Source organism: Myxocyprinus asiaticus, chromosome 19 (assembly GCF_019703515.2).
Source record: "Myxocyprinus asiaticus isolate MX2 ecotype Aquarium Trade chromosome 19, UBuf_Myxa_2, whole genome shotgun sequence".
Lineage (NCBI taxonomy): Eukaryota > Metazoa > Chordata > Actinopteri > Cypriniformes > Catostomidae > Myxocyprinus > Myxocyprinus asiaticus.
This window is the reverse complement of record NC_059362.1, coordinates 28,377,101-28,397,317: the sequence shown is the minus strand read 5'-3', so window position 1 is coordinate 28,397,317 and position 20,217 is coordinate 28,377,101. Positions and strand designations below refer to the sequence as shown.

Sequence of the window (20,217 nt, the reverse complement as noted above, 5' to 3'; positions counted from 1 at the left end):
GATAATTAAATTAGACTACAAAATATAAAGTTCATTTTAAATATTTCAGTAATTTTGTTAATAATGTTGTTGTTGCATTTGTTGTTAATGCTATTATTTGTGACCGGTTCCATTTGAGTCACTTTGACCCCGAAACACATTTGGTGTTTCATGTACTAAAGTAAACAAGCAATGTCTCAGCTGTCTAATAATATAATTATTATGATTCTACTCCAAACTGTTGCAAAGATATAATAATTTAAATGTTGGCTGATATTATGATTTGAATGCTTTCCTTGTTACTTTAGTGCATTAAACTTAAAACGTGTTTCTAGGTCAAAGTCAGTGTCAGAGATTAACTTTTCCACTAAGGGGTTATATTTGCACTCTGGATTTGAATTTGAGGAGCATATTTTACTTTTATGAGGGCATTTGTTTTTTTAATCATATTTAAAGAAAAAATACTGTGGGTCAACCTTTCATGTCAAACACTTAAATTTAATCAATTTACTAACATAAGTTATCGATCAGAATAATCAGATCTAATATTTAATGCAATAATATGTATACCTAGGCCTAGAATAGAACATTAACAAATTTATCAGATGATGCAAATAAAACACAGAGGTAGGGCTGCACAATTAATCGGAAAAAAAAATAAAAATAAAATAAATAATAATAATAATAATCGAGATTACAATTACAGTTGCTGCAATTAACTAATCGTGACACATTTCAATTACATCATTCAATTTAGATCTATTCCCGCAGTGTTGAGATTTTCTATTTAAAATATGTTTGGTCTGTTGTGTGCATGAATGCAATAGACAATCAGAAAATCTTTTTAAATGAGTCTATTTGCATATCAGAATCCACAACCTAGTATTCTAGTATTGTAGTATTCTAGTATTGATGTGTTGCACACTTTCGGTGTATAATCTATTAATTTTTTCTTTATTTTTTATTGAAAACACTTGTTTTATGCAATACAGCAATTCAGGAACAATTCTCAGCTTGTTTTTGTTGTGTAGCCTACATAAAGAATATGGCATGCAGTTGCCCCACAAAAAGTATTTTAATCTAAATGAATAATCGCAAGTACAATATCAAGTGAAATAATCGTCAATTATGACTTTCGTCATAATCGTGCAGCCCTACACAGAGGAATTAATTACAAGGGCATTTTTTGCCTCTACATTTTGAATTTAGGGGGCATTTTTGTCACTTTTGGTGGCAATTTTGAGTTAATTTCTGACCCTGGTCAAAGTCACTCAAAATTATGGAGCATAAATTAAGGTTTCAACGCAATCTAAATGGTCACCAGTTTATTGTCATCTTTGATGTGGGATATCTCTAACTGTTAAGCTTAAATTGCTAAAGATTTATCACTTGAATAAATGGTGGCACTTTTATTATTGAAGAACTAATTACCAATTAGGTAGAAAAGTGTGAATATTCAAAAAAAGTACAGTATATTGATCAAATGGATTATCTGTCTAACTCTCAGAATAGACATTGCAAAGCAAAATTCAGCAGAAAATGTCTACTAACAGAGAGAAAATTACCTGCAGAATAAACATGTATTCCTTTTTTCCCCCCATTCAATAAAAACATTCAATTAATTTGTACACAACCTTTTTTTTTTTTTTTTTTTTTTAGTTAGTCTGTTTCAGCCTCTATGAAAACTGTAAATGAGCCTTCTGCACTGAGCCATGGTTTGGGCTTGGGCTGCTCTTAGGAAATTAATACCTAATTGTTTATTCAGCAGAGCAGAGCTGTGGTTCATTCACAGCTTTCAGAGGCTGGAGGCCCTATACTCACCCAAGGCAGTGTCTATATTCATATTACTTGGACAACAGGGGTGTCTCCTTTGTGTCTCAAAAGAACATAGCCACACTTCTTAAGTATGTAGAAGATGTCTTTCATATTCAAATGATCCCTTTAGTTTGATTTAATCTGAATTATCTCTCTAATGACAGGTGTCCATGAATAATCATTAGCTTAGGTAGGCATTTCTCAGAGAATCGCTGTTCATTTTTACATACATATGCAGTGTTGTGATAATCAGCACTGCATTTAAATTAAACGCGTGCTTTTAAACACTAGCCCTCCAAACGTGATCAAGGTTCATATTTAACACTTTTTTAACTAAAAAGAAGAGAAGAGAGGCAGGCACAGAGATTTCATAGCTTGAAGCTCTTCTTTTGGAAGTACTTCAATGTAAATGTGTAAATAAATAAGATTTCTCTGCTTTACAAAACAGTGTTAGATTTAAATAATAATAATAATTTCCCCCTATTTCAAACTGTCATGTCTGTGTCATTCTGTGAGTGCACAGCCAAGTGCAAGTATATTGAGAAAATACCTTTATTTCTGAAATAGGCTGATTATACTCGATATTTCATAAATAAAAAGTGATGCAATTTGCAGATTCAAATGTATTTCTTAAATTACTGCATTAAAAATGATTTCATCAAAGAATGTGAACATGTTGAGATTTAGACATTTACTGTATGCTTGCTCTCGAGTCGCTTGAATAATATTAAATACATATTTTGGCATACTTTTGATGCTCCGTGCTGAAAGCCTATCCCCCCTCCCCACCATCAAATTAATTCATAACTACTCGCTTGACGAACAAATAATGTGTCATTTTAAAGCTTAAAAGCTGGACTTTCCAATGCATATAGGCAATATAACCAACTCTAAACAGGTGCTTTTCAATCTGCTAAACAATTAGAAGTGTTCCGTTCATAATAACTTTAATAACACTCGGTAAAACAAGCACAAAGTGCTTCACAAAACATAAAAGCATAACACAGTCTGTAAAACAAAGTAAAAACAAAAACTCACAAAGTAGTAAAAGCAAGTATGTACAAATGAATTTTAAAGTTGAAAACAGGGCATTACAACAATCAAGGAGAGATTAAATAAAAGCATGTTATAGCTTCTCTGTATCCCTAAAACTCAAAACATCTTCACCTTGAAATTTTTTCTTTAATGATAAAAACAAGAATGAACTAACTTCCTGACGTGATATTTAAAATTTAAATTTGTATCAAAATAGACGCACAAATTTCTGCTGAATATTTGGGACCACCTGATTAAGTGCTAACTCAATCTGACTTTTTTTTTTAAAACCATGACCGATTATAACAACCTCTGCTTTATCAGCATTTAACTGAAGAAAACTACATGCCATCCAATTTCTAATATCTGCTATACAAGCTTTGTAAAATTTTTGGAGAGGTGCAGGTCAGGCTACGCCATAACCTCCGTGGCTACACATAGCCTACGCTGTAAGTATGATGCAGAAGTAGAGGCGGCTATTTGTTATTTATGCTAGAGTAATAAAACACAAAAAAAATAAAAGAATACATTTACATGAAATAATACAAAATTAATATTAAAAAGCTTACTAGATTTACATGGCTGAATTAAGTAGGAAATACATCATAGTCTGTGAAAAGGGTCCGTTGGTTTATGTAGATATGTACCAGTCAGTCGTTTTTGGCCGTTGTGTCACATATGACATATCATGTTTTTAAGCGATTCGCACCAAGAGTGCCGTCAAGTTAAAAGAGTTCAACTTTTAAATGAAAGCATCCCAAAACCCACTGCATTCGGTTTCATTCTGCTGCACTCCGTCTCTCTGTTTTTAAATGCATGAACGCATCCTGTGTGAAAGGCTCCTTAGAAATGAAGTAAACCCTCACACTAAGCATTTTATTTGTGATAGTATGGGTATTTTAATGGTCAGTGCTGCACTGGGGGGATAGGGAGGTGCTGATGCTATGAATAGGGAGTTGCAAACGCTGCCCTCCACAGTGAGAATCCCAAAAGAGAGAGAGAGTGATTCATCACAATCAGGCTCCTTTCTGCAAGTCTGTGGAGAGATAAAGCAGCTGGAAACAGAATCTGTAGTCTCTTTGAACTCAAAGGGCACTATGTGCAATACATTCACTCATTACAAGCTTGTTAATCTAATTAACCATTAATTACTGCGGGCTATGTTTGCCATACCTAAAAGCATCAAATATAATCTAATGACAGAATTTAGGCATTTAACAATTCAGTAAAACTCCAAATTATAGTTTCATGATGATCAATAGCAGGTTTACTCATTAATTGAATGACTTGCATACCATGTATTCAGACATGTAAGCGTAGCGTAATTCTAGCGGGAAGACTAGCAGCTGTACATCATCGCACCATTAGCTAGGTAACTCCTAGCCAATCACATGTAAGCCAACGCTTTATAAGTCTGCTCACAATCTATCACATTGCTGTTTCAGTGTGCTAACGCGGCAACCTCCACCACCCCACCACCACCAGTTGAGTCCCGTCCTGCACGGGGGTAGGCTCCTCGCCCCTGCCTCCTATCGCCGGCAGGATATGACGGTTCCGAGTACAACTTCTTCGGACCGCCAGACGGGGCTTACGCCAAAGAGAGACATTTCTGTTTTATGGTCATCAAATAAATGTCATCTTAAATTTCACTCAAGTCTGCGAGTCTTCCTGATAGAATCATTTTTACTATGATTTTGAAAGAGAATGTCTGGGCTTGCGGAACAAATGAAGACTTTTCATGCCATCATGGCCAACTCAAATTAACCCACTCTACCATTAACAAATTATTAGCTATATCAGTTCCTATAGACCCAAGTCAGAGTAGACGACATGGCCTATTTAATTTGAAGAGAATAAAAACTTGGCTGTCAGGAACAGCCATATATACTCCATTTTACAACTCGTGTTTTCCAAAGCATTTTGTCCACCGGAAATTGCTTGGAAATAAATTTCTTCAGTGTTTCGTCAACTGAAAGAATGACCCCAATTGGTATACAACAGGTATTCCACTAAAAAGACTATATCGCTATCCTTAACCACTTAATTTTCATTTGTGTTAAAAATTAAGCATACTTTTGAAGCCTATAGTATTTTGGCAATAATTTTTCTATGGTTAATTCATGCCTCAAGTTTCAACAAGAGGAAATGTAATTTTCTGATTATGTATCTGTGAAAAATTAACTGTTGTGTGACTTAAAATGGAAAAACTACAACTAGCCTAATTACACTCTGCACTCAACCCCATCAGACTACTGTGCTTTCATGGTATCACTGACATTCTGAGAAAAACCCTTTAGTGGTGAATAAAGAAAGGGCCCGAGCAAGGGAGAAAGAAGAGTTTGAAGAACTCATGGAGAGTGCTGTTGTTGGGCTTGGTAGCAAACACTTAAAGAGTGTTTAATTTAAAAAAAAGAAAGAAAGAAAGAAAGAAAGAAAATAGAAAAATGAGAAAAGCGGATTGAGAGGCCTAGACTGTTTGCAAATGTATTAAGGGATGGTAGAGAGGCATGTAAATCTTACTTTAATTCAAGTTCTTTGTTTATTTCTTGTCCATTTCTTTCCTTTTTTCAAATCAGCTCTAGATACTTGAGATAAAGAATAGGATACTATTGTACAAGAACACATTAAAGACTGATACAAAAAAAAAAAAAAAAGTTCAACATGCACAAAAAGTTCCGTGATGAACATGAAACAGGTTAAGAGTAATGGAGTCTATTCTAACACAAACCCCTGTTATTCCTGGTGCCTGTACACACAAAGACTCTGGGTTCCACTGCATTTCTAGAGCAGTTTTAATGCAAAAGCAAAACACATCGAGACAGACGAAACATGGGGGGGAAGGGAGCGGGCTATTTCACACAAACTGGCAACCCCCTTAACCCAAACCCCATGTTTTCACCCTCACACCGCCCCCTCAATTTATGTGAAACGAAATGAACACAAACCACCTGACTCTCTAGACACTTATAAATGAATAGGCAAAACACTGCTAAATGTGCTGTCTATGACTTATCCAAATAGCATCTATAGAACAGAAAACTTGTATTTAACAGTGGTGGGAAGTAATCTCATTCATGACAAACAAACAACCAAACAAGAAACACATTACTTGCCCAGGCAACATAATGAGATTTACAGCCAAATTTGCTTTATTAAAGGGATAGTTCACCCAAAATGAAAATTCTGTCATCATGTACTCACTCTCATGTTGTTTCAAAAGCATATGACAGCTTTAGATGCAATAAAAGTGAATGGTGACTGAGAATAAAGCCCAAAGTATACTTTGGTTGTCTGCATTGCTGATCACTTTGCGCACAGTATGAGTGATGGAAATTTTGTCATCAGCACAGTCTGCGCAGACTGTCCGAGCGTGGTCCAGATTTTCCTCTGGCATGAGTATCACAAAACAGTCACAATACACGCATCGAAAGCGTTCATAAACGCTTGTGGTCAAAAGAGAATATATTTTGAAAGGCAAAGTGGTCGACCAGGCACGATCCAATCCGGAATGCAGAAAAAAAAAACGAAGTATACCCGGCTTTCACATACTGCCTAACATCTTTTGTTTCATGGAAAAAAAGAATGCATTTTTGGGTAAACTATCCCTATTCAAATTCTAAATTTGTTGATTCTTCTGTAAAACAATAAGTTATCATGCTAACTGTCTCAGAAGGAAGTGTTCAGAACAATAACAGAGTATAGGAAAGAAACATAAAAGCGTGTACTCAGACAGGTGTATATGGCTACTTTTCTGATGTCTTTTCGGCTGGATGGGAGGGGGGCTTTATACCCCTGATCTAGAGCAGATGGGGCTCCCTCTCTTGCCTACTGACATCTCTGCGGCTACTCATCTGAACAGATGGGTACTGAGGGATCCAGGGACATTGCTAATCTGCTCCACCTAAGCATTTAGAGATGGTGCATCCCCTTCAGTGTACACACTTATATCGACAAATCAGCTTGAGTCTGAATGGAGATGAATCATAAGTAGTAACTACAGTTTAGGCAGGTCATAAATCATTAGATTTCTGTAGCATGTTTTGACAGTTGAGATGTTCATAAGATATATAGCACAGTCTCTATACCAGTGGTTGATCGATATGGGTTTCTTATTGGTCGATTCTGATATCCAGAGAGCAGGGTGGCCAATAGGCTGATACAATGCCGATATATCACACAATTTAATAAAGTAAATAACATAAACATAAAATTGCTAAAAAAATAAAAAAATAAATAAACTCTTATTTAGCACTATATTTAACATATATTATATTTAACATTGTAAAAAGAATCTTGAAAATGTAATTTCATTTTAAATGGTAGATAGCAGTTTCTTCTGATTTCTGTTCAGTCATCCAATTTAAGTAATTTGTTAGCACATAAAGATATTGTTAATAAATTAGGAAGAAGGAAATAACAGTACACACGGCAGTCCAGCAATCATAGATGGCATGTCACATTTCTAACAAAAGACCAAATCAAACCAATTGTACATACAGTGCTTAGTGAATATGTCATTTACTCATAGCACACATGAAGCGCTTTTACTTTGAAGTTGCTCTCACGCGCTCGTGTGCATCCAGCGAGAGTAGCAATCAACCAACCGGATCGCCTGCTTGGATTGTCATGGACTGACCGTAATTATTTGTGAATCAGAGGAAGTATTACCATTATTCTGATCCTGAAGTTTTGATTCTGGCTGATAGAATATGTGCTTCAGAGGAAAATAATAGACGAGCGCTCAACGCAAAGAAAACGCGGGATTTCTGTGAGGTTCATGAATTACATCTGTTAAAACAAACTGTCCGCATATTTGCAGATGGTATATGATAGAAGTTTTATTGATATTTAACTATTTATCACAAAACAAAGTTTAAAGTTACAGGGAACTGCTGAGGAGAGAGAGGGAGAGTGAAACACGCGAGCACTTTAACTTTATGTACTCAAACGCGTCTATCATGGCCCTGATAAGCGGACCATTTAAATGAGACTGTTGCACACCGGTCTATTATTGTAGTAACACAATGGCACGTAACAACAAAACGAACTGTGATTGGTCGTTGACATGTCTCAGTCGCTTCACATGCAAGCAGCCGATTTTTGGCACCCTTGAGGCCTTAAGAAACAAATCGGCCAAACGGAAAAATGTATCGGTCGATGCCGATCATTAAAAAATTCAGAATGCTGGCCGATTGATCGGCCTCTGCGATATATCAGTCCATCATAAGAAGCCCCACAAGGAATCTGTGGCCACAGAAAGCTGAAAGCCATGCAGATTTCGTACAGAATTGGAACGTCTGTCATTGATACATTTCTAAACATCCGCGCCCCTAGCATGTTCATTTCTTTTTTTATTCGACAATGCTTTTAGCAACCAATAAGAATATAGTACTCTTAGCTCTGTTCAACACGTTTTACCATGTTTAAACCCATTCCACTGACTTCTGCAGATTTTCCATCAAAATCAGTGCAGTAAAAGTGGAAACAAATCTTTGGATTATTATGTAGGAAAAGCATAAACTGAATGTGAAATGTGTAGCTCTCAGGAACAAAAGGTTTCTCATCAGACAATTCTTCTAATATGATCAGTCTAAAGCAGTTCAGTACAAGTGCCATCTACAGAAAAGTGAGGACAGCATTTGTTTGCTTTATTAATGGCAAGATTAATGATTATTAGATGTAACACTGAAGCTAAATCCTCTCTTTCTCCATCAAATATTTAAGTGTGAATCCTAGGTGCAAGTTTCACCTGGGGAGTACTCCAAGATAACCAAGTGGTATTGAAAAATGTTAATTAGAAGGACAAGCCATTCTGACCTCTCCATAAAGATATAATAAATGTAATCTAATAAAACCTGGAATTCTGTCACATGGGGAAAAGAAACGTCCAAAACAAGAGAACAGAACAGAACAGTGAATTCCATTGTTATCCATCACTTCTCATTGTAACAGTGTTTTTTTTTTTTTTTTTTTTTTTTTTTTTTTAAGAATTCTTTTTTATTCTTATTCTTATCCATCTTTAAAAATAAGATGGGACGAGACAGGACGCAAATAACAACTCAAATACTCGTATATCTCAAAAAATAATTTGCTAACTAGACGAGTGTACACAACCCTAAAACCAGTGGGACTAAAACAACTCAAAGATGCATGTGTTTTTCACAGAAATTCATCTTTTGAATTCGGTTCTCGGTGGAAAAAATGCAGATATTTAATATCATTCAATACTCTATCCGCAGCTTGCAAATTCTCTTTATTTAAAATCGACGAATTATCGACGGGTTATGCCTGTCTGTCCAACAAATAAATATTCTCTATAGGCCACAATTGGGAAATGATTCGACCCTGTTAGATTTTTTTAAGAATAAAAATGCAATAATTATTTTAAACGCATTACTTTGTCCATGTGCCATTTAAACATTTAAATGAACATACTAAATTCTAAGTTGCATAGCCACGACATGCACCGCGCTCATGTCGCGCGAAAAATGACAGTTCATCCCGATGGATTGCTATATGGCCAAGGCATTAACTAGGTGTCCTGCAAACAAGTAAACGGAGTATGTAACGACACCTTCTCTAAAAGCATTGCATCCAAAATAATGCTGAACTAACATTGATCAGCAGTGGCTTAATGCTGAGACAGGCATTGCACTTTCGCAGATGTCCGAACACAACGCTTAAAATGTATTTACATATGCATAAATACATTGCATGCCCACACAAAGAGAAAACTACATGGATTAAACAGTTATTCACATGGGACAGAATGCCTTGAAATAACATTTTTTTTAAAACAATGCACGATGCAGCCATTTCTATGCCGAGACTTGATTTGCACCCACGCTCTAAACATTGCGGAATACAGTGCATTTTCGAAAATGACAGACAAATAATTTCTGTATTTACTTACGCTTTCAGTGGATTCTGAATGACAGTCGCCATTTTGCCACACTGTAACCCAATATTCCAAATCTCTAGTTCTTTGAGACCCTTATGAAAGAAAAACAGCCAATACGGACTTCAGTGTCCGACAGTCTGGCCAATACAGTTCTAGGATTCAGAATCTGGGCGTGGCTTCCATAAAACAAAATCATAAGAATTATATTAACATCTTTACTTAGACTACCTGGTGGCAAGTTACAGAGATAAAGTAACGGTATTCATGCAAATTGCATATCATGTTCTACATTCAGAGACAGAATAAGAGCCACCTGTAGCCTCAAGCCCTAATTATGTAAAAGGCAATTCTTGAAATTATCTGCATTGTTTGTGTTAACTAGATTTTTGATTTAATGGTATAGACGTATTTGCTCCAAAGCTTTCATTGTGTGATTCTTTAAAAAACAAAATAATGAATAGCTAAAATTTAATTTTATAGCTATTTAAAAATATAAACAATCATACCTAACACAATTAAAACTAAAATTAAATATGTATGCCCATTAATTGGTCCCCGAATATTATAACTGTATTCATTATACGGAATAACAATAAATAAATAAATAAATAATAATAAAACGTTTCTATCTTAATTTAAACTGACCTTTATTGTTTTCTATTCCACACTTTTATCTGGATGTCAACGAGTTCCTCTTGTGATGTGATTGCCAGCTCAGTATCCAATCACATTATTTCAATTTTGGACCGTCTGAGGGTTCCACCAATAATTAACCAGGAGGCGGGGACTCCCGGTGTCGCATGAGGAAATAATATATTTCCAAACAGGAAGGCAGCACGGAGAGTCTTATTCGGGCAAGTTTCATGACTTCCATTTGATTAAAGTTTTTATTATTACCATGATTATTAAATATGTTCGCGTAAGTTCTGTTCTTCGAAAATCAAGATTTAAAGTAAACGTTTACATACATTAACAAGCAACGTGAATGTTTATGATACTTGAGCAGCTAGTTTTAGCATGTTAGCTTCCTGTGTTGTTTAGTTCCATATGAGGTCGGTGTTTCATCACTGGTCCTTTTTGTCAATATAATGCTTCAAAAAACTTTCAAAAAGTTTGATATTTTCTACTACCACATTACCATGCCGCGATTTGACTGGCACCAGTATTAAGGAAAACACCACAGCCTTTTTTCTCCTCATTTCATTCTAAAGACATTCATCTGTTCCGACCATTCTAGCAGATATACCTGCCTTCTCAGTGGGAATGAAGCGAGCAAACTGGCGATCGAGAGGCAGGGATCGACACCGACAGTACCATCAGTCAGACTGGCGGAGGTCTGACCGTTCAACCCACAATAATGACCAGGAATATAGGTAACTAGTGCTAACTGATCTCAAACTAGGCTCTCACCTTTCATATAGACCCTACTTGATTAACATGTTGCATTTCACATCACTGTGTTCTTGCCAGTTTAGTTCAAGCCAGTCCAAATGTGAGTTGATGTTAATATTAGCTGTGACAACCAATAAGGATTCATAACATGTTATTTTTCTAGTTCTGGCAGCACAGCAGACACTGGTGCATCAAGTGATTCGGCTTCATCCGCTGGGGCCAGTACGCCTGCACCAGGTAAACTTTGACTGTATAATCCCTCTGCGTTTCATTTTATTATAGAAGTCCAAAATGACTTGCTTAACCCAGACGGATCATTTATAGAGTTGCCAGGCTTCTACTTTGACCCAGAGAAAAACCGCTACTTTCGTTTGTTGCCTGGACACAACAACTGTAACCCTCTGACAAAGGAGGGGTTGCAAAAGAAGGAAGAGGAGAAGAGGAGATCGGCCCTTCTAGCAGAGGACGATGGTCCCAAGAAGGTGAGCTTTTTAAATACTAATAATTAGGGCTGCACAATTAATCGAAAAACTAATCGCGATTGCGATTACGGCTGACGATTATTCATTTTAAATCTACTGATGCTTTAATGGTTTCTATTTAGAACGTGTTTTTGCAGCGGTTGAGTTTCTAACCAATCACAGACATGTGCGTTGAGCAATGAAACGACAATGGCCAATCAGAGATGCAGTGAGTCTACAGTCCAATCATGACGATCTTATGCGCAAATTTTAAATAGTCTGACGTCTTGCTTACAGTATGTTTAATCTCTGTTTGCGATGGCACATGAAAATTAGTGCTAAAGTAACATCATCTGACACTCGAAAAGAAGATGTAGAACAAAGGTGAGCAATTTTGAATTCTTTTCAATTCGTTGCATGTCGCGCCGTTTTATTTACCATAGGTAAAAACTAAAACGATCCCTACCGTTGTAATCAAGGTACAGACAGGGTTGAAATAACTGATTTATTGTGTTGTTTAAACAGTTATATTTATTATGTGAGCATATGTGAGTGCAGAACTCTGTGTCAGTGAGCTCGAGCTGAACTGCAGGGCTCAAACAGTGAGTGACAGCTTCAGTCATTATAATGGGAGAGTTTGAATATTGTTGCATTGCTCAATTTTTGTATACAATTTATTAAAAAAGAATAACAGTTGTATTTATGTATTAAACAGCTATAAAGTGGTTTGTTTTGAAGTCAGCTTGTTTTGGATATAGAAAAAGTCTTGAACGTCATATTTCATGGACCATTATCTTTGCTATCATGTCTGCTCAGATAAATACCTATTCGACCCACAACTGCTGTTGGTAGATTTACATTGTAATGAATCACACAAACTCGCAAACTGGCTGATTTTACCTTTCAAAGTGCAACTGCTGTGACAGATTTGAGGCCTAATATGATCTAACTATGATCTTATGTGAACAAGATCACAATACAGGATTTTAAATAGTAAAAAACGAAAGTAACTTCAATTTAAATCGTCTGTTCAGTTTGACTATTGAATACATCAAATATTATTATTTACTGTATGTGGGCCAATAATTTAAGCAGTAAAGACACATATTGCACACATTTTTATGCCACATTTTTCAGTCTTTGGAAGTGCTAAATGTTTGAGGATGTGAATACATCTACATGATACATGACACACAGGCATATTAACTGAAATTAAAACTTATTTTGTCAATAGTTCAAAAAGAACCTAGAAATATATACTTTAAACCATATATATACATATAATATCCTTTAGTAACATTAACAAATATTATTACAGTATGTAATGCTTAAAAGAAACTGCAGCGCAGCCCATAACCTGCTGTTCTGAAGAACCCGGAAGCGCGGTTGCATGCTTAGTGACGTCACAGTAATTTCATCAAATAATCGTCATAAATAATCGTGATTACAATATCAAGGGCAATAATCGACAATTATGATTTTTGTTATAATCGTGCAGCCCTACTAATTATGTATATTAGCTATACACACACGCAGGGGAGCAACAACCCATTTTCGAGGATGGATACAATACCTACATTGGCAGGGCAGGGGGGTCCCAATTGGACCCCCTTAATATGGCACCCTTATTGCATTGTATATATGGTTTTTGCGCCTCCGCACACACGTCATTTCTGTTGACAGTCCTCAATGCTTGTGTCACATCCATCGAGCGCATATCTGGATGGGTTCCCAGTACAGCTGAATTGGTTTCGTTGGTTAAACCAGTGTTTCCCAGCGTGCCGTCTGGCAAGCTTAGGGGTGCCTTGTGAAAAATCCTTCAAACATTTAAAAAATCCAAAAATGCATATAAAACATCTTAAAAACTGGAATATCATACATTTCCTTTTGTGTTCCAAGAGAAATTCCTATGGGCTTGGAACAACATTTTTGGGTGAACTATACCTTTAAATACCTGTAAAAAGTATTTGTTAAAGGTATTTGCCAAACACAAAAATATAAATGTAAGTCAGCAAAGGTTGGGAAACACTGGGTTAAACAGTTGTTGAATTGATTAGTTTTTGAGCCTCAGATGTGCAGATGGCTGACTTGTAATTTTAATTTATTTCTTAATTTTATGTTCAGAAAGCTCCCAGGACTGGGTTGAATTCTGCATTGCTGTTACAGAAGAGGCATTTGGGTCTACTGCCCCCAAGCTCCTATTGTAGGTATGGCAAAAAAACAAAACCACAAAAAAAAAAAAACTCTTATGGATGCATCCACCATGTACCCTGATATGATTTGTCCAATTACACTGCATATAAAGTTAAAGTGCTGGAAAAGAAAAACTCTGTTACCCCCTTTTCCACCAAAGTGCTGTCTCTCAGAACTGACCTACATTCCACATGCTTGAGAGAGACGAACAATGGCATTACAAACAGAATTACAAGTCTTAATTCTGTAACAGATGTTAACACTCAAAGTAATTTAATTCAGCTTCTCTATGCCATTAAGAGCTGGATTTGATGTAATGGTCAATAGGTATTTAAATATACAGCAAATAAAAAGTAGCTGGAGTAGCCAAGCAGTGCAACAAAAATAGGAATGGGGTGTCCGTCAAATGAATGCGCGCCATACTGATGCACATCCAGTGTAGACGGCTTCATCATTGATTGTAGCAAGAGTTACTTCAAGCGTTGACAACATTATCTGGGCCTCTTGCGTAAGTGGTACCTGTTTCAAGACCAGCAGGTTTAAGGGGTGAGTGAAGAGCAAGGTTATTATAGTTAACTGAAACTAAAACTGAAATGAAATTCAAAAAAATAACCTAGAAAAATTTAAATAAAACTAACATTTTCTAAAAAACTAAAACTAAACTGAAACTATCATGCATTGCTTCAAAACTAACTAAAACAAAATAGAAATGATCATAAAATATTTTTAGTTTTAGTTTATAATAGTTTGACTTGTGCATGTTACAAAATCGTTTTTGTTTCTTTTAATGGGTCAGGAGCTTCAGTTAATGTTCACATCAACCATCAGAATGGGGGGGAAAAAAAGTGATCTCAGTGATTTTGACTGTGGCATGATTGTTGGTGCCAGACAGGCTGGTTTGAAGTATTTCTTCAGAAGCCTCAGCTTTCTGTTTTTGGCTGACAGATGTGGAATCCGTTGTGGTCGTCTTCTGTTGTAGTCCATTCGCATCAAGGTTCGACGTGTTGTGCATTCCACAGAACTGTAGCTGCTGAAATCCCAGTAGATCATAGAAATACTCAAATCAGCCCACCTGGCAACAACAATCATGCCATGGTCGAAATCAATGAGGTCACATTTTTTCCACATTCTGATGGTTGATGTGAACATTAACTGAAGCTCCTGACCTGTATCTGAATGATTTTATACACTGCACTGCTTCCACATGATTGGCTGAATAGATAATCACATGAATATGTAGGTATACAGGTGTATCTAATAAAGTGGTCAGTGAGTGTATCTCCACATTTTTCCTTCTTGGTTGATTTTACCATGTTGTATGTCAGCCAGCTATCTAGACATATATGTAATCTGGACTGAATAGTTTAATTTAAAGAACATTACACAAAATTGTCCCCTGCCAAGTCATTTATTCATCTGTGATAACTGAAATAGAAATAAAAATAAAAACTAAAATATATTGATAGACTAAAATTAAAATGAAAACTAAAATGAATTGAAAAACTAAAACTAACAAACACAGTTTGTAAAATAACTGAAACTAAACAAAATAATAATTTTAAAATGAAAACGAAATAAAAATTAAAACTAATTTAAAAACCAAAAACAATAATAACCTTGTGAGGAGGCTTTTTTTTTTTCTTTGGTGGAAAGAAAAAACTTTTCTTTGGTAGAAACGCATAGAACAGGTTCCAGATTCATGACATGTTTTGTTTTTTTGACTATAGTGTTAAGCCCAAATAGATCTGAACTCAAGACTGTTCTCACTGTTTTGCAGGCTGATCCATGAAGTGAAAGTCAGTGGGATGCAACGTCACAAACTGGAGGTGCAGAGCGCAAACTCCAGCAGCCCAAACACGGACAACTTCCATCTCATAGTTGTAAGCCTCTCATTTAATGGCATACTTGTAGGCCTTTGAAAGCAGTGGTTTCTGATATAGCCAAATATATTTAATGTGTTTTCTCATGGAGTTTGGTACTGTTGAAAAACATGCTGCATATCATTCTCAGGTCGGGCATCTCGAGTTTTAGGGTGGTTGAGCCCTTTGTGGGTTACTTCATTACAAAGTTGCCTCAAATTGGATGTTCCTTGGAAAATCTAGTGGATGGATCATTAGATTTTTGTCTGAATGTATTTCTTTCTCTATCTGTAACTATCTTATTAGGCTGATTCGGCTTGTGAGCGAGTTTTCACTGTGAACGATGTGTCACACGGAGGTTGCAAGTATGGCATTATGAACTTCCATGGCTGCAGAAAAGGTTCTCTGTCAGTGGAGATGTGTGATAACCTTTACTTTACCAACCGCAAGGTAAGCTGGAGAGTTTAAAGTTAAATCTGTACTCTTTCACAAACAAACTAAATATTATTTTTATCAACAAAACCAAAATAAGAAGTTTTTGTCTGCAAGCGCTTTTCATGTGGAGTTCAAAGCGGCGCTTGATGCTGACCCTGTCGCGAATCATGAACGTGGCTTCACAGTTGCTGAAACAAAGCTGATAGCCACAGTCTACTGGCAGAATAATATTGTGGAGGATGAGAGTTTAAGAGATTTAATGCACATTGCAATAAATATTTAACCTATTGGGGGGGGGACTAGTTCTTTCAATTAGTCAAACTCCTACTTAGACTTTGGGAAACATTTAATGTTACTTGAATTGGTGCTATTTTAGTGCATTTATATCTTAAAACCGTGGAAGGCTTTGTTTGGAAAATGTTAATAAGGCATTATATTGTAACACACTTTTCACCTGTCAACCATTTTGCTCATTTTTAGTGTTGTATTTGAAGTGGATCATTGAGGCTATGATTAAGGTTGCCAACTTTCTACCAGCCAAATACGGGACATTCCAGCTTTAAATACAGAACACTTTTTTTTTCCAGTGGGGTTCCAGCGTGAGATGCTGTGCAAAGGTTAAAGAGGTCCACCTAAAGATTGTTTACATAGACAGGGGCGGACGGACACAAAAACATGTTTGGTGTGAACAGCCCCTAATACTCTTAAAATAAAAAATGCTTTAATACAATGTCTAGGAAAAAACTAATTTCTATTATTATTATTTCTAATATTTTTCTGTCAAACATTTTCTTCCCCATAATTAACTTAATCCTTTTCCATTTTTAACCAGCTTCCTGTTAAACATTTGGGTCATCAGTTTGTAGACAGTAGGCTATATGACTAATGTGTCAAAAATAGTATTTTATATTTAGTTTAATAAAAAAATAGTAATTTATCACTAAAAAAAATGAGTTGTCTTTGTAGTAACCATGCATCATAACGGATTTTTATGGGACAGAAAACGCTTAACATGAAATAGTGTATTTCTCCTTGGATTACAGTGTCATTGTTTTGGCAGTAAATAGTGTTTATCACAAGGGAAATGTAAAAAAATTCCCAAAGAGTAAAAAAAAAAAAAAAGATTTTTTTTTTTACTAAACCTGTACTGTATTGTACTTTAAAAAAAAAAAAAAAAAAGGGGCTGCAATTTTTTTCACTGTCATTTAGCTGAGTCTTTCTTCCTGAACGAGCCATGAAAAACATGAAACCTTCAGAACGCTAAAATCACTTACAGCATCTTTATTCGCAATGAAGAAAAATTATGCGATTAATCGTGATTTAAAATTGTAATGACTGACAGCACTATAAAAAAGCTTTTGTACTTTTTGTACATTTTTAAAGCATAATTCCTATGCAAATTTGTTTTTTATCTGATAATAAAATAAGGTAAGTGGCAAAATTTCGGTATCGGCTTATATTTATTTGGTCAAAATCATGATCAGCCAAAAAATGTCATATCGGTGCATCCCTAAATTAAACCTTTTTACCATTTTACCATCTTTGTTTCAGGTGAACTCTGTATGCTGGGCCTCCGTGACACACACAGATTCTCATGTTCTGTATCCTTCATGCATAGTAGATTTTCGGGAACAATCTGTTTTCTATTATGTTTGACTTTATTTAAAAATTGTAGATTTGGTGTATTGTTGTTTTAGTTATCCATAGTTCCACATGAAATCTTAGAAAGCTCTGCAGAATTTGAATACATTCACAATTCTTAACATTTCCCACCCCTTATGTGTTTATTTGTTTTGCTCATTACAATTGAATTTTGACAAGAGTTTTGGCTAAATATCTTTCAGCTACCAATTAAATCCATTTCACAGATTGTTACCCAACAATAAACAGTAAATGTGAACGAAAGTGCAAATTCCATATGGAATTAATTGAATAGTTAAGAAAGTGTTGTTGTTTTTTCCTGACAAGTTTGTTCAGGTTATGTTTGGTGGGCATCTCTCAGACGCCAGGCTGTGTAAGCTTATTGCCTGCTTCTCTTTTCAGCAACTTCAATCCAGGTGATTGTTTTTTTTTTTTACTTTTGGTGCCCTACACTTAAGTACAACGCTTTCTTATGTTTTTTTTCTGTATTAAGCTAGTGTGACTTCCTCAATTTTTAGATCAGCCAGGGATGCTGTGCAGTTTTAAGATTTCCACAGCTTGGTCATGTGCATGGTGCCTAAACCCACAGGCTGATAAAACTTTCAGCACTGGTGAGTTTTTGTTTCCGCATGTGTATATGTTTGCCCATATTTTGTGTGCTACTGGAATATAAATGTGTTTTTCTTAAATCTGTACACCTAGGCCTTTCTCGGCGTGTAATTGTGACAGATGCTGTGACTGGACGCAGGGCGACTTATGTGGCTGGCAGTGATGTTCTTGCTCAACAGTTTGCCCTAAGGGTGAGAAGATGCCCCAATCCCATTCAGCTCGCACTCTCCATCCACTTTCACGTCTCCTCCTAGACTAGCCATTATATTTAAAATCTCCATGATTTTAAAAGTTATAGGTAATAACAGTTTTTGGTTTGTTGTAACATTTGTCTAATTGAAGAGTCCTTGCCTTGTTTGTTTCACCCTTAAGGAGTCATTTATGTTGTTTTGAGTAGTAGTCTTAGCAATTTGTGTTAACACTTTTTGCTGTGTGCCTGATATTTCAGGCTCCTGTGCTGTTCAACGGCTGTCGCTCAGGAGAGATCTTCAGCATTGACCTACGCCAGCGTGACAGGGGTCGCAGTCACAGTTGGAAGACCAGCCGCTTCTTTCAGGAGTCAGCCATCACCTCGCTCCAACTGCTACAGGATGAGAACTACCTCCTTGCTGCTGACATGCTGGGCAAGGTCTGTCTGTTATTAACAACTCTCAATTGACTGCATGTCATCACGCTAATTTGGGTCAGATTTGGCAAAGAATGTTATGATTTTTAGAGTCAAGGTTCCCACCGTCATGGAAAAACCTGGAAATATTGGAATTTTAAAATTGTTTTCCAAGCCTGGAAAAAAACATGGAAATGAAAAAAAAAAAAACTATAAAGTCCTGGAAATTGTTATAGTCAAGTGAATATACATCTTTGTTGTTATATGCAGAAAATTCTTTGGTCCAAAAGTGTGGGAATCCTATAAAGTATGCATGTATAAATTAACACAACACAATCACAGATATCAGGTTTTCCTCATCACTTTATATTGTGTTACTGAATAGATAAAGCTCTGGGATATCCGTGTTAAGCGGTCCGTCAAACAGTACGAAGGTCACCACAACGAATACGCCTACCTACCTATTCACGTCAATGAGCCAGAAGGACTGCTGCTTGCTGGTACATCTTTTTAGCATGTTACTATGCGTACTTGTTAATCCACATTTGTAGTATGGTAATATCTATGCTAACTTGTTCAGTTGTAGCACAATGCTTAAAATACAGAACTGCTTGTGTACTGTTTGCAGTGGGCCAGGACTGTTACACCCGGCTTTGGAGTCTCAGTGATGGTCATCTCCTCCGGACAATCCCTTCGCCCCACCCTGCAGAGAAGGACTCGATACCAAATGTGGTGTTTTCCTCCCAGCTGGGTGGTTGTAGAGGACTACCTGGACTCCTTATGGCTGTTCGCCATGATCTGTACTACTATTCTTACAATAAAGACTATCAGGATGGGCTGGCAGTGGAGGGTCAGTGTTAGCATCACCCTTGGCCTCTGAAAATGGGCTGCCTTGTAACAACCAGCATATGAAATTTGAGTCTGTTACCATTGATACTGTGTCATACTGACCAAAATGTTGCCAATTGTACCATCTTCCTTTTAGTAAAATTCTAGATTAGACTTTCAGGGATTCAGAATACTTGCTTGTCCCTTAAATTATGTTGAGAGTAATTTTGAAAATCTTTTTAGAATTATACAATGTACAGTCATATTTTCAGTGTTAATAATCCACTTGAATTTTACCTCCTAAAAGTGCAATTTCAAAAAAAAAGTTTATGGTTAATGGTTTTGAAAGTAAAAAATGACATTTACTTGAAATATGCTGCAACTTTTTTTTGTAAAATGAGGGGGAAATGTTTGTCATTGTTCAAAGTGATGAAATTAGACAATAAAAACGAACTTTATCTCTTA

At 36.1% G+C, this 20,217-nt stretch overlaps 2 protein-coding genes across 6 annotated transcripts in view; one reads left to right on the top strand and one right to left on the bottom strand.

Annotated features, from left to right (window-relative positions):
* Positions 1-10,030, bottom strand: part of LOC127456740 (zinc finger protein DPF3) — a 56,344-nt gene extending 46,314 nt beyond the window's left edge. For 2 of the 4 annotated variants that reach the window (XR_007899877.1, XM_051725288.1), the window contains exon 1: positions 9,743-10,030. Coding sequence is in view for 3 of the 4 variants with exons in the window: in XM_051725288.1 (XP_051581248.1) it covers positions 9,743-9,774 (32 nt within the window). In the remaining variant the exon portion in view is untranslated. The remainder of the gene's footprint in view (positions 1-9,742) is intronic. The other 2 variants (XM_051725287.1, XM_051725286.1) reach the window with 2 other exon arrangements.
* A 503-nt stretch (positions 10,031-10,533) lies between these two features.
* LOC127456738 (DDB1- and CUL4-associated factor 4-like) lies at positions 10,534-20,205 on the top strand. 2 transcript variants are annotated; one of them, XM_051725282.1, is made up of 14 exons: positions 10,534-10,584; positions 10,968-11,103; positions 11,286-11,359; positions 11,447-11,604; positions 13,708-13,790; positions 15,554-15,656; positions 15,942-16,085; positions 17,622-17,671; positions 18,048-18,127; positions 18,230-18,322; positions 18,414-18,511; positions 18,769-18,948; positions 19,310-19,424; positions 19,553-20,205. In XM_051725282.1, exons 2-14 carry the CDS (start codon positions 10,994-10,996, stop codon positions 19,783-19,785), a joined length of 1,521 nt encoding a protein of 506 aa, XP_051581242.1. In that variant the 5' UTR covers positions 10,534-10,584; positions 10,968-10,993; the 3' UTR covers positions 19,786-20,205. The 2 variants fall into 2 exon arrangements, with proteins under 2 accessions (XP_051581242.1, XP_051581243.1); XM_051725283.1 differs by lacking the exons at positions 10,534-10,584; positions 10,968-11,103; positions 11,286-11,359 and having other exon boundaries at positions 11,541-11,604; positions 13,708-13,786.
* The last annotated feature ends 12 nt before the right edge of the window (positions 20,206-20,217 follow it).

Coding starts and splice junctions, on each gene's coding strand:
- LOC127456738 (XM_051725282.1), top strand. CDS start 10,994: ATGAAGCGAGCAAACTGGCGATCGAGAGGCAGGGATCGACACCGACAG. Junction 11,104..11,285: donor AATAATGACCAGGAATATAG/GTAACTAGTGCT, acceptor TTATTTTTCTAG/TTCTGGCAGCACAGCAGACA. Junction 18,323..18,413: donor TGATAAAACTTTCAGCACTG/GTGAGTTTTTGT, acceptor CTGTACACCTAG/GCCTTTCTCGGCGTGTAATT.